At 44.6% G+C, this 14,163-nt stretch overlaps 1 protein-coding gene across 1 annotated transcript in view; it reads right to left on the reverse strand.

Annotated features, from left to right (window-relative positions):
* Positions 1 to 14,163, reverse strand: part of LOC117426498 (SH3 domain-binding protein 4-A-like) — a 61,823-nt gene that overhangs the window by 12,842 nt on the left and 34,818 nt on the right. Inside the window, exons 2-3 of the mRNA XM_034044137.3 lie at positions 13,200 to 13,403; positions 10,222 to 12,572 (exon numbers count right to left, since the gene is read on the reverse strand). Of these exons, the coding sequence (XP_033900028.1) occupies positions 10,222 to 12,572; positions 13,200 to 13,320 (2,472 nt within the window). The 5' untranslated portion in view covers positions 13,321 to 13,403. The remainder of the gene's footprint in view (positions 1 to 10,221; positions 12,573 to 13,199; positions 13,404 to 14,163) is intronic.

Here is a 14,163-nt window from a genome sequence, read left to right on the forward strand (position 1 = left end):
CATCATCAATATACGCTGCTGCATATTCATGATGTGGGCGTAAAACCTGGTCCATCAGTCTCTGAAAGGCAGTGGGCTCACCATGTAGCCCAAATGGCGTGGTTTTAAAGTGAAACAGCCCATCTGGAGTTGAAAATGCGGTTTTCTCTCTAGAACTGCGGGTTAAAGGGATCTGCCAGTATCTCTTTGTCAGGTCCAGAGTCGAGATAAACTTCGCCTTTCCCAGTCTATCTAGAAGTTTGTCGACCCGAGGCATAGGGTATGCATCGAACTTGGCAATAGTGTTTACCTTCCGGAAGTCCACACAGAAGCGATTGGTGCCGTCTTTCTTGGTCATTATGACAATTAGACTGCGATCGGGCTGTCTAATTTCGTAATTCACCTTTCCCTACAGGGACCACTATGTCCACTGCAATGCGTTCAAAAGGAATGGAAATAATCGGCAGTGGAACCAAAGGGGCAGGGCGCACTCGACCCGGCGCTACTCGCTGGCAGTCTGGACATGTGGCTACATATTTCGACACATCAGTAAGAAGACCTACCCAATAGAATCGAGCCAATATCCACTCCCTTGTCTTGTCAGCTCCGAGGTGCCCCGCAAAAGGGATATCATGCGCCAGCCTCATGACCTCGGTCCGACAAGACGGGGGAACCAATAATTGTGTTACAGGCTGTCCTGTGCCCGCGGCTAGACTTATCCTATACAGTAATTGCCCCTTGATAATGAAGTGTGGATATACTAACGCGCCAGCGCCATCAACATCCTTACCTTCAATAGACCGGACCTGCCCCCAAGCGTGCTCTAGTGACGGGTCATTATGTTGGCCCCACACTATGTCTGCGCTTGAGTGCCACATGTCCGGTATATTGAGAGGGGCCGGAGTAACCTTGCCCTCTTGGTCACACTGCCTTCCGACTCCATTTGACTGACGTTTGTTACCATTCAAGCACTCTCCCACCAGACCCCAGCCTTGTCTCAGTGATGTGCCCTCCCATTTTGCGGTCCTTCTCTCTTTATTTGTTTTTCTAGGACGGAAAATAGGAGTAAACATTTCGGCTTGAAAAGGAAACACATCACCAATTCGTTCCTTTTTCTTTTTTTCTGCCACGTTTACGTGTGCGGCTGAGACTGCCATTATTTGCATTAATTATTTGAATTTTGGCCAGTGTCGGCACAGAATAACTGGATCTGGCAACCTTTCTGCCACCCCTACTACCATGTGACGTTTTATCGGTCCGACCAATAAGTATACTTTTAGTATGGGGTATGCCGGCGTGTCTCCATGGATACAGGAGATGGCCATCTGACCTCGTGGCCACCACGACACACCACCCAAGAGAGCTGATCTAATTAAGGTTTGCTCACACCCTGTGTCCACTAATGTGTGGGTTTTCACATTTCCTAAAACCACATCAATCTTACAAGGCCCCTCCCGACCATTTCCCCCGCGCTTACCTATCTAAAGTGCCACGCGGCCACGTCACACTCCATGGCAACGGGGCATGACCTGGCCAGATATCCCTGTTGGTTGCACCTAAAACAAGTTGGGGGGACAGAGGGGGCATTGGTTAAATATTTTTCCTGTTGCTGGTATGGCAACGGGGCAGGGGCAGCACCTCTACCCCAGCTGGGGGCCAGCCTTGGTCTCCATGAAGAGGAGGCAAGGGGGCCCATTGGGGTTGGAGGTCTGGATCCCGGTGGTGGTCATGGCGGAGGAGAGAGAGGAGGGGCTCGGCTGCTCCGAAGGGTGGTAACCAACAGTATCCCTGTCCGGGTAGAGACTAGGGAGTCCTCATAATCCTCTGCCTGTTTCACGACATCTTCCAGGGTGTGGGGGTTGTGGCGCTGTATCCAGGCTTGGGTACCAGCGCCGACCACATGGCAGAATTGCTCCACAACCACTGCTTCCCCCATTGCAGGTTGGTTTTCTTCTCGGGGGTCACCCAGTGTACCATGTGGTCACACAACTGCTCTGCAACCACCCTGGGGCGTGTCCCCAGGGATCTTCAGTACTCCCTGAACCGTACCCGGTGGGTCTCTGCCATAATGTTGAGGTGGTGGAGAATGGCCAGCTTGACCAGGTTGTAACTGGCAGTGTTGAGGTCGCTCATAACCTGGTAGGCTGCCTGAGCCTCCCCGATCAGACAGGGTCCCAGCTGGCTCGCCAGGAAACACGACCAGGTACGCCTCTGGGTCATCCTCCGCCGTCATCTTCATCGCCCGAGCCTTCAGTGCTGACAATGCTGGTGTTCCTGTAGGGGCTGGTGCTGTGGAAAACGCTAGCACTACCTGTTCAATGAGCTCAGTGTTGTGCTCCTCCCTCTTTCTCTCCTCTGTCTCCCGTCTACTGTCCAGCGCCTCCAGCAGCTCTGCTAGTGCGTTGCGGTCCATGATCCCATGTTCTGACACCACCTGTGACAAAGTGGCTGAGTGGCAGCAGGGGCAGGTGTGATGCAGTGCGTTAAAGTAGCAGACAGAGATAATTGTAATCCGGTTTGGAAATGTTTTATTTTGGAGATTTCAGGTCTGGCGACCAAACAATAATTCCCCGGCAATACACACCAATGTGTACAGCACGGGGTATATAACAAGAACAGACAGTCCCAAATAATAAACGATATCTGCCCCACAATAATACAAACACGGCCAGTCCTGGGTGCGTGCAGTAGTGCTCGTGGTGGGTGATACAAGTTTATATTTGTGACTGGTGCAGTGTTGTCCGGTTTAGTGCTGGCCCTTGGCGACAGCTCCAGACCTGTGTTAGCTGTCTAGTAACGTACAAGACAAGACAAGACAATTACAAACAAACAAAACACAACACTCACGGTTTTACTTTCTGTGGTTACTTTTACTGTCCTTCTTGGTTCTACTCACATTAAACCAAAGCGAAGGAACAGATTACAATTCTACATCCCTTTTTATGCTGTCACACATGACAACTCGGTAAATGAGTGCAACCAGCTCTCCAATCTGTGGCTGCCACGTCATTTCCCTTCCGGGTCAATGCGCTATTGCAACGGAGTCTCGCCCCCTTCCAGGCTGGCCGACTTCCCTTGAACCCTGGGAAAGAACTGTCAGACCAGCTCATCCAAGGAACTCTGTTCTCGCTGCTTAGCGCCTTCGCAGGTCGGGAGGGAGATTTACAACCAAGAATTATTGTATTTCTGTCACAATCCCTTAATTGGATCCTGATGTGTTACTAAATAACTGAAAGATCACAAACCATTACACATGAAGTTAACTTTCCACCAAAAGTGGAGGAAAGTTAACTTGAGTTCAACAACATTGCAGAGAAACCAACATTGCCCTGTTGTGATGATTGACATGAAAAGTATTCAAGACCATCTTCCTATTAGGGTGTAACAGTACACTGATGTCACAAACAATGTGTATCATGATATGCGGATAACGATACAATATGTATCATGATATGCAGGTCACGATACAATATGTATCACGATATGCAGGTCTCGATACAATGTGTATCACGATGTGCAGGTCATGACACAATATGTATCAAGATATGAATGTCACAAAAAAATACGTATCAATATATGCAGGTCACGATACAGGGTTAGAAACTAATAATATATTGGTACCTATTTAAACTTGCTAGTCCAGATGTAAACATCATTGCTAGTCCTGATGTTGGATTCAACAACAGTTGGGGTCCCTAAAAATAGGCTTACATTTTATTTTCCTAAAAAATAAACACTGTTATAAATTTAGATTAAAAATAAATAAATAACAAAGGCACCTTAGTAAATGCTCCTACAGATCGATCAATCAACTGTTTGCACCTCATTACTGAGCGATTATTATACTGTGTGCTGAGAAACTGTGAAGCGTGTCACCTTGCCGACCATGAAGCTCTGCCTGAAAGTGACACTGATGACACAAATACAATGTTTATTTCACTGTTCATTATATGTGCTGCTATTTACAAAAATGCTGGCTGGTTTGTGGAGTTCGGGGTTACAGCCTGTGAGTGATTAAATAACTATGAATTACTACCTACAATAATTAATGTACTCACGTACACATGCAGTCTTCACTAAAGTCCCAATTTAAAGACAGTACGTTTCACTGTAGCCCTCGGGATGAAATTGTTAGCTAGGTGGCTACATTTTTTTATTAGCAGTGGGAGAAAACTGCTTCAGCAAGTACAGTAGAATCTGCCAGATCTGACGGACGCTGAATCTATTAGGTTGGATACTAATGAGAGCACAACAAATACAATAGAAAAACAAGGGAAGCGCAGATCTTTTCCAGAAAGCTGGGAGGCTTTATATAAAACCTATTTCAATATGTGAAGGATCGCCTTCCGGTTTGTCAGAGCCGCCAGTAAATGTTTTACTTTTAAAACACTGCAATAACTGTTCTGATTGTGAAGCATCCACGCTATAATTTGACAGAATAGGTGATTTATTTGCACTGTGCGGGACCTTATTTTCCTCCATTGGTGCTTGAGCCCCAGAGCACTCACAGAATCCCCACTTATGCATCTATTATCAGCGATTAAAGCCTGGTTTTAAAACAAACTGATTATCGCTCACCAGTACTTTATTGGTATAAGAAAAGTGTGTTTTAGAAAAGTAATTTCAGCTTCCAATCTCTTAAAATATGCTGACGATAATGTAAACACCACCAAGCTACAGACAGCGAGTCCCAAACTTTAAAACGTGTTATTATTATTATTATTATTTGTTTATTTAGCAGACGCCTTTATCCAAGGCGACTTACAGAGACTCGGGTGTGTGAACTATGCATCAGCTGCAGAGTCACTTACAACTACGTCTCACCCGAAAGACGGAGCACAAGGAGGTTAAGTGACTTGCTCAGGGTCACACAATGAGTCAGTGGCTGAACCGGGATTTGAACCGGGGACCTTCTGGTTACAAGCCCTTTTCTTTAACCACTGGACCACACAGCCTCCTAACACTTTGTGTTACTGTTGTATTTATAGGTAAGAACTCAACTCTATTACGATTATATTGTGTTATTATGTTTTAAGCAACATATTACAATAATGTTCATTATGGTTATTGTTTATTTATTAGTTTTAAAATGTTTTGTAAAACGTGGCCTATTTTCTTATCTCGTTAGTACAAGCGGTCCCCTTTGCGAATGACATCTAAAGTATTTGTTTTTTTTTTCTTTTGTGGTGGGGGTCGCAACCCGGTATAAATCTCCACAGTTTTGTAAAATGACTTTACATTTCCTTCAATGATGCAACGTGTTTCAGTAAATTCAAATAGCCAATAAACTTTGCATCCCACGCAGAGGGAGAACTCAAATGTAAAACATCATAAAGTGAGGTTGGCATTGCAGGGGAGATGAAGGGAGGTTTCAATTCCGAGTGACTGTTTTGTAAGCATTATGAATGCTTGTTCACCACTGCATTTTTTAATGCAAGACTGTGAAAGTGAGACTATATCTGTACATTTGTTTTAAGTACTCGCCCAGGAGAACTACTGAGACACAGACATCAACTAGTCCTCGTCAGATTTAATTTGCCTCAGGCGATACAATATGTATCACAATATGCAGGTTACGATATATGTGATGGTCTTGATGGGCTACTTGTACGATGCATAATAAGATCAAATGATCATTTAGTGACAGACTATTTTATTTAAAAGACAAATATGAAATGAGACAAGTACAGTCGGCACAGCTTTATCGGGTTGTCCTGGGAGAAGGAAAAATATCCAGAATAATTGGCTGTCCCAATTAAACAAGAGGCACTTGAGATTACCTTAGTCACACTTTTTGGTTTCTTAATGAAAAGAAAAATAATGAAATCACACCACATCACATTATGATTAAATCTTAAATACATCATTATCACAAGGCGAGGCACCTACAATGTTGACACGCCAACTTTCTTTGCAACGGCAGCTTGAGAAATCACAGGAGACTCCTCCTTCTTCAAGAGTTCAAACGTGGGTTACGCAATTTAAGTCACAGGGTAATCACGTACTCACTGCACTGTGCTACGCGACCAGTCTTGCTCTGAAAAGCGATCTCTGTTCATCATTTGAAAATACTGTATCCCAATTAAACGACAAAAAAAGCAATGGGAAGAACCGTCTCCCAGAGCTGTATTCCATTTAAGCAGCAATCCCAATTATTAGTATCCAGATTAGGCGGCGCCGAATGTATACTTTATAAAACACACTCTTCGTTCAAGCTAAGATGAGCAATGTTGTGCTTTCGGGTCATAATACAAACAATATATTCCTCTATTATGATACAATGCATAGTGCAAAGAAAGCATGCACGATGAATTGATACACCCTGACTACCAACACTGTAAAAACTGTTATCAAATAAAACCCATTAAACAGAAACAAAACAAAAACAAACTGTCTGGGCATCCTGCATGGGTATCCAGTATACTGGACGAGCGTGCAGCTGATGAAACATCACATCATCCAAACTATCAACAAACACCACCCCCACCACAAGTTCAATATAAATACAGAGCGAGACCACAGCAAGTAAGCATGGATGCTACCATAAGGAAACTGTTTCACTGCAGCGAAATAAACCTGGCAGAGTGTTCTCCCATGTACCCAGCAGACAGGCAATTTGAAAATGGGGAAAAAATCAGTTTGCTTTGGGCAGCACACTTGGAAAGGGACACTGACACTAATAAGATTTATCTTTTCCTCCTTCCTTGATCATGTGGTCCAACAGTATACTGATAAATCTGTGTATCTTACAATCTTTTAAAAGTTAAAAAGGACCAGTGTCACTCTACTTATATTTAGACAACTGATTTGTCCAGAGAGAGAGAGAGAGAGAGATGTTGTATGGCTTTCTCCAGAAAACATAAATAAGCGTGATTCCCTCACTGGTACCATCCTCTGAGGCTGTCTGGTAAGCCAAACACTATTAAACTCAGGGCATAAGTGACAGAATTACTGAAGTTCCTGTATCAGGCAGAACCAAAGGCCCAACAAACAGTGCCCACATTTAAACCCTGCAGAGAACACAGCGGTCAGTCGAGGCATAATTGGAACATTCCCCAAACCTGCTTAGAAATATTATACGGCTGATCTTATACTGTACCTAGCAAGCAAAGCACAGTCTAATTACTAAGCAAACGGGACACTTGGAGGATGTTATTGAATCTGATAAACCCTACTTCAGAGTCCACAGTAATTTCCATAGAGGTAATTAAACACATAGATTGGATTTTTATTATTAAAGGTGTAGTGACATACTGTGATTAGAAGTTACATGCTGAAATTGAGGCTCTCCAGTTTTTAATATGTTATCAGTAGAACCAAAACCGTTTCGATACAAATTAACATTTTTGTTTTGCTTTGCAGAGCTACAGCAGAGCTTGGTAATTACATTAATAACCTCCTGCTGCTGCAGGTAGCAGTGTTTAAAAGTGACAGTCTCGGGGCTCCCGAGTGGCACATCCAGTAAAAGCACTCACTAGAGTGCAGGATGCGCTCTACAGCCTGGACGTCGCGAGTTCGAGTCCAGGCTATTCCACAGCCGACCGTGGACAGGAGCTTCTAGGGGGCGGCGCTCAATTGGCTGAGCGTCGCCCGGGGGGAGGGAGGGTTAGGTCGGCCAGGGTGTCCTCGGCTCACCGCGCACCAGCGACCCCTGTAGTCTGGACGGGCGCCTGCGGGCTTGCCTGTAAGCTGCCCAGAGTTGCGTTGTCCTCTGACGCTGTAGCTCTGAGGCGGCTGCACGACGAGTTTGCAGTGTGTAAAGAAGCGGGCGGCTGACGGCACGTGCTTCGGAGGACAGTGTGTGTTCATCTTCGCCCCTCCCGAGTCAGCGCAGGGGTGGTAACGGTGAGCTGAGCATAACAAAAATAATAATTGGGCATTTCAAATTGGGGAGAAAATAAAATTTAAAAAAAAAAGGGTCTCTTCACACAGGGGTTGTACCGACTGACTGGAGAATTGCTAACATAATACCGATTCACAAAAAGGGAGACAAAACCGAACTAGGTAACTACAGACCAATAAGCCTGACTTCTATTATATGTACTCTTATGTAAACTATAATAGGATCCAAAATGGAAAATTACCTATATGGTAACAGTATCCTGTGAGACAGTCAGCATGGTTTTAGGAAAGGGAGATCGTGTCTAACTAAACTGCTTGATTTTTTTGAGGATGCAACATCAACAATGGATAATTGCAAAGCATACATCATGGTTTATTTAGATTTCCAGAAAGCTTTTGACAAAGTCCTGCTTAAAAGATTAATTCTCAAACTGAATGCAGTAGGGATTCAAGGAAATGCATGCACATGGATTAGGGAGAGGTTAACATGTAGAAAACAGAAAGTACTGATTAGAGGAGAAACCTCAAAATGGAGCGAGGTAACCAGTGGTGTACCACAGGGATCAGTATTAGATCATCTGCTATTCCTAATCTACATTATGATTTAGATTCTGGTAATAGTAAGCAAACTTGTTAAATTTGCAGATGACACAAAAATAGGAGGCGTGGCAAAGACTGTTGCAGCAGCAAAGGTCATTCAAAATGATCGAGACAGCATTCGGAACTGGGCAGACACATGGCAAATGACATTTAATAGAGAAAAGTGTAAGGTACTGCATGCAGGCAATAAAAATGTGCATTATAAATATCATATGGGAGATACTGAAATTGAAGAAGGAATCTATGAAAAAGACCTAGGAGTTTATGTTGACTCAGAAATGTCTTCATCTATACAATGTGGGGAAGCTATAAAAAAGGCTGTGGCAGGGCGATTGCCCTGCACAGGTGGGAATTAGTGTTGGTATCATTTGTATGTGGAAATGGGTTTATTGTGTGTCTTTTTGGAGTTGATTTCTGTGATTAATTGATTGTTTACAGATGGGCGCTCGTTTGAGACTTTGCTCCCTGCTGGGTTTGGTTGAGAGGAGGGGCAGTGGATGATTGGCTGTGCCAGTCCTCAATCAGCAGGTGGGCGGGTCTCGACCGAGCGTCCGTCAGTTTAAAAACACCTGGTGGAGATCGCTCGGGGCGACTGCAACGCCATGCTACAGAGGAGAGCTGCGTATATTCGAGAGGAGAGAGTCCGCTCTGCAGGAACGACAGCTACTCAATCCTGAAACTGCAAGCGGTGCTTGTGAAGGCAATGCCCAGCCAAGGCCATATGAAGCAGCAGGAGTCGTTGTATGAATACCGGGTCACAAGTAGGTTAGTTTAGGGGATAGTGATTCCAAGGAATGTATAGCAAGTGTTACGTAGTAGCCGGTTCCTGGAGCGGGACGCCTCATTTATAAGGCAAGCGCTCGCCCTTTGTGACTCCTTTTTATTTGTAGTTTTTGTACTGTGTTTTATTTTGCCTTTTGTTCAGCTAGCTGTATGTGTCCTCTGTCCGTTACCATCGCTGGTAACGTCACATGACCCCTTTATTTTATTTTGTTTTGTATTAATAAATCCTGTGCGCCTGTGTTGGCGTTTAAACTCTACCTCCCATGTCTCTCTGTATTGCTTAAGCAGAAATTACCCACACATGTGACACGAGCACACTGTCACAAAGGCCAACAAGATGCTCGGATATATTGTGAAAATTGTTGAATTTCAATCAAGGGAAGTAATGTTAAAACTTTACAATGCATTAGTAAGAGTAGAATATTGTGTTTAGTTCTGGTCACCTCATTACAAAAAACATATTGCTGCTCTAGAAAGAGTGCAAAGAAGGGCGACCAGAATTACCCTGGGTTTAAAAGGCATGTTGTATGCAGACAGGCTAAAATAATTGAATCTATTCAGTCTTGAACAAAGAAGACTACGCGGTGATCTGATTCAAGCATTCAAAATTCTAAAAGGTATTGACAATGTCGACCCAGGGGACTTTTTCGACCTGAAAAAAGAAACAAGGACCAGGGGTCACAAATGGAGATTAGATAAAGGGGCATTCAGAACTGAAAATAGGAAGCACTTTTTTACACAGAGAACTGTGAGGGTCTGGAACCAACTCCCCAGTAATGTTGTTGAAGCTGACACCCTGGGATCCTTCAAGAATCTAACTTTCTTATGTTCTTATGTATCTGAAACACTCCCATCCCCCTTCCTTGCCTGAACTGACTTATATCAACCTCTCTCTTCCCTCTTGTCCTAAACTGCCAAAGCCTTTATGTCTAAGTTGGGCTAACAGGTTGTAATACTAGATGTGTATTTTGCAGAATGTATCTGGTTGCAACTGCATAGTGAAAACTGAGCACTTACTGTCATGAGGTACTTCTGGAAGGACTTCCTCTCTTTGTCGTCACCGTTGTTGCAATACTCCTTCAGCTTCTCCAGCACCGAGGCCACCTTTTCCGGCTCACTGTCTATATCAGTTCGGCAGAAAAATGACAGCGGCAGATTGTAGTAGCCCAGCGCATCGGCAAACGCCCTCCAGCTGCCAATGTTCTCCATCAGCATCGTCCTTACTGACGCATAGATGTACGTCAAGAACTTGCAAGGTTTCAAAATCTGATCCAGAAGCACTGTAGTTGTGAGATCAGACCCGAAAAAGCTAGGTTTGATTTTGCCGACCACCAGCACATTTTTGGCATGCACAAGTCCTATCTTGCCTTGATAGTACCCTATATACCACTCTTTGGTCCATAACTGTCCTTTCAATTTGATTTTCTCCTCACTAAGCAACGCAATCATATCTCCCTTCCTGTACTCCAAGAGGTACTGGTTCTTGTTTTGCCTCATCACGGTCTTGAGGAGCTTGCCGTACTTCAAACTAGTGATGCATCGGTCTTGGAACATCGGATATTTAGTTGTTACAGCGAGTGGAGACAGTAAAATCTTCTCTACCTCTTTCTTCTTGAGGAACCTCCTCTGCCCTGTGGTCTGTACCCCTGTTTTTGGCAGGGGTTGAGGCGTCTGTACGCAAAACTGCGCTAGGATGATTTCGTGGTCATCCTTCACTTGAACCCGGAGGGTGAAGTCCGATAGGTCATCCACGTTGCGGGACGTGATCATGTAAATCAATCGGCTCACTTTCCCCAGCTTCACCTGAAACCCCCGTACGATCCTGGTTTGCTCATTCTCTTTGACCTCGTAGTTGGACATATTGGAATACATTCCGATTTTCAAGTCCTGTGGCCTCCCAAGCACAAACTGGTGCTTCCCCCATAGCTGTAGGGCCACTGGAGGGGCACTGTGGGCCTGCTTCCCCACCTCGCTCACCATCAGGGTCTTGGGTGCACAGTCATGCCCAAAAATAGCCACCACGGTTTTGAAGGAGGGATGGATATGTTTAGGCCCATACACACCAAGAGTGACTTTCTTCACCACGTGATCCCATACCGTGGAGGGTTGCGTAAGGTTCTGTGCTTGAACGATCACCGCCACATACATGCAGGGCTCCAAGTTGTCTAGCTGCACCTGCACAGTGTCCCCACAGATGTATGCTTGGGGTATCGGGGAGTAAGGCCCTTCTTTGCAGTCACTCCTAACGCAGACAACATCGGCTGTGTTTCTGCTGTCCTTCTTCACCTCCACAGACACTTTCATTTCCAGGGTGATAAAGGTCTTGATCTCCATGTTGCTCAGCTTGATCTCCACCACCGGGCTCACTGTGGAGTACTTGTCACTGTTGAGCTCCAGCGGTGGGTCTAGCAGGGCTTTCATGGAGATCTGCTGAGTGTCTCCAGGAGCCACGTGGCCCTCAGGGATGTGAATACTGATGCTGGTGTCTGGTAGCTGGATGGCCCCACCACAGCTATCCAGTTTGCACACTATGTTTGTCTCCACCGGTTGCGTCTGACCCCAGCCTGGGTTCTGGCCGAGAGAGTCCAAGTCATGGCAAGATCTGGCAAGCTTCCGATGGTTCAACCAAGCTGCCCTAAAGTCCTCCCTGCTCTGGAATTGCTCTGGGGCCGGGGCTTTCAAACCGGAGAAGAACCCAGAGGAGGCCGGAGGGGCATTGGACTGGGCTTGGAGGATAGAGAGCTCTGAAAGGCTGTAGGAACGCTTGCTCCTGAAGAAAGGATTGTCCTGCCTCAGCGCCTGGCACACTTCCAGCTTTGGACTAGAGGGAGTGTTGTCAAAGATGCTGTTGCTGACACTGTTGGTAGTAGAGGAGATAGGGGAAAGGGAGTCAAAGAGAAGCAAGTCCACCGCTTTCAAACCCGTCTGCTCGCTGCTATTCTGATCAAGCGGTGGCTGCACAACCCCATTGAGAAAGGGGTTGGTGGAGGAGCAGTTCAGAAACGGATTGTTCTCATACATCTTGGTAGACTGCTTTGTGACGACCTCCGTCCACTCCCCAAGGAAGTCAAGTTCTTTGGCTCCCTCATTGGCACTGCGCCCGGGGTTGTCTATCATCCCGCTGTCACTGAGAGAGGAGTTGCGATGGCTGACCGGCAGGACGTAGGCAGCAGGAATGTAACCCATTTCGGTGTTGTTGTGGGCATACCACCAGTCTCCTCCGGAGGTGTCCAGCACGTATAGGTGGTCTCCCTTGCAGAACTTCAAAGTGGTGAAGCTGGTGGGGCAGTAGTCCTTGAGGGCAACAACTTCTCGTGCATCTACAAAGGAGGCAGACTTATCCAGGAGTAAGGCACTTGGAGAAGGCACTGCAATGAGAAGCAGCAGCAGCAGCATTTTTAAGAAACTTCTCAGAACTACAACAACTTATAATATTAATCTGCCTTTGCTCTTGCTTTAAAATATGGTTCCATGTCTCTAGTTTTGGTTACTTACTGACACCATGTCTACCTCTCACATTTCTCCAGTTTTAAGGTCACTACATTGGCTTTATTTTAAAGTGTTGCTCCTCACTTACAAGGCTATCCGTGGTTTCGGTCCTGCCTATTTGAATTGCTTATTCCTTACAAACTGGCCCACACTTTGAGATCTGCCAATAACAATCTCGTAATTCCAAGAGCTCAATTAAAAACGTATGGTGTGACGGCATGTAGTTTTCGAGCTCCTTCACTTTGGAACTCACGTCCAGGTTCTATTCAGAATACTGAGTCAATCAACATTTTTATACCTAAGCTTTAAACATTTTTAACTTTTATTTACAGCTCTTTTTATTGTGTTATATTTTTTGTAAAGTGCACTGGGATGAAACTGGTATATTATCTTATGCGATTTAAATTATTTACATTTTGTTTGCTTTTAGTACTTCTACTGCATAATGGCACTTTGGTTAGCTGCAGATTACCAAGCTGAAAGCCTAGCGAAGTAGAATCACTCACCTTTGACATCACTGAAGCTTGGCTCAGGCATCCCGTCACTCAAGTCAATGAGGGTCCCTTCTGATTTGCAGCGGGGGAGCACGTAGTTGTTATTCGTAGCACGGATTCTCTGAGCAGCCATATTGGATCCTTTCCAGTTGCAGTCCTATTATTCCACATCCATGTTATCAAGGACTAGGGATTATTGAGCTCTGCCCATTGTATCTAAAGAAATTAAATACACCAGTATGTTACAAACATATCCACTGCTACAAATTTAGAGAAATCACATACATTTTATCATAGCACATTAATTTCTGCCCTCTATAACCTACATGAGGATAGTTGGTCTTGATTAAGTAAAGCTGCACAACACCAATGCATAAAACAGCACAATCCACAGTTAAAAAAGACAACAGTGGCAACTTAAAGCATAAGTAGCAGGGTTCCGAAAAATATGTGTTGCAACAACTGTTTATATAACTTAACTGTCATTTTTCATTACCAAAATCACTGCAGGAAATGCGATTAAAAAAAAAAAAAAAACGTAAGTGCTCTGGCTTTTCTTTTCCGTACCACATCATGGATCGTTATTGCCGTGTTACCTATCTGACAATGTGGGCAATTATCTTTACACTATCAGTGCACTAGAAAAGACATTTTGAAAAGAGCTTTGGAACATACTTTAAAGGTATAAGTGTAAAATGTTGTCAGGATGTTAACAATGAAAAGAAAAATTACAGGTAAACTATTTAAACAGTTGTGGCAACACGTGGGCACATGTAACGCTATATTTTTCAGATCCCCACTACATAGTCTCTAAGTAAGTACATTTTCTGGTGTGTGAATTAAGTCATAATCCTGAAATACAAAGTGAATGTAATTTGAATAGTGATAATTTGCTTAAGAACGTGCTCTGCCGCTGACATTTAGGTTGGCTGTTGACTGAAAGACTCACTTGCTCATGACATATCTTGCCATGTAT

The sequence above is a fragment of the Acipenser ruthenus genome, chromosome 11 (genome assembly GCF_902713425.1).
Source record: "Acipenser ruthenus chromosome 11, fAciRut3.2 maternal haplotype, whole genome shotgun sequence".
NCBI classification, from domain to species: domain Eukaryota; kingdom Metazoa; phylum Chordata; class Actinopteri; order Acipenseriformes; family Acipenseridae; genus Acipenser; species Acipenser ruthenus.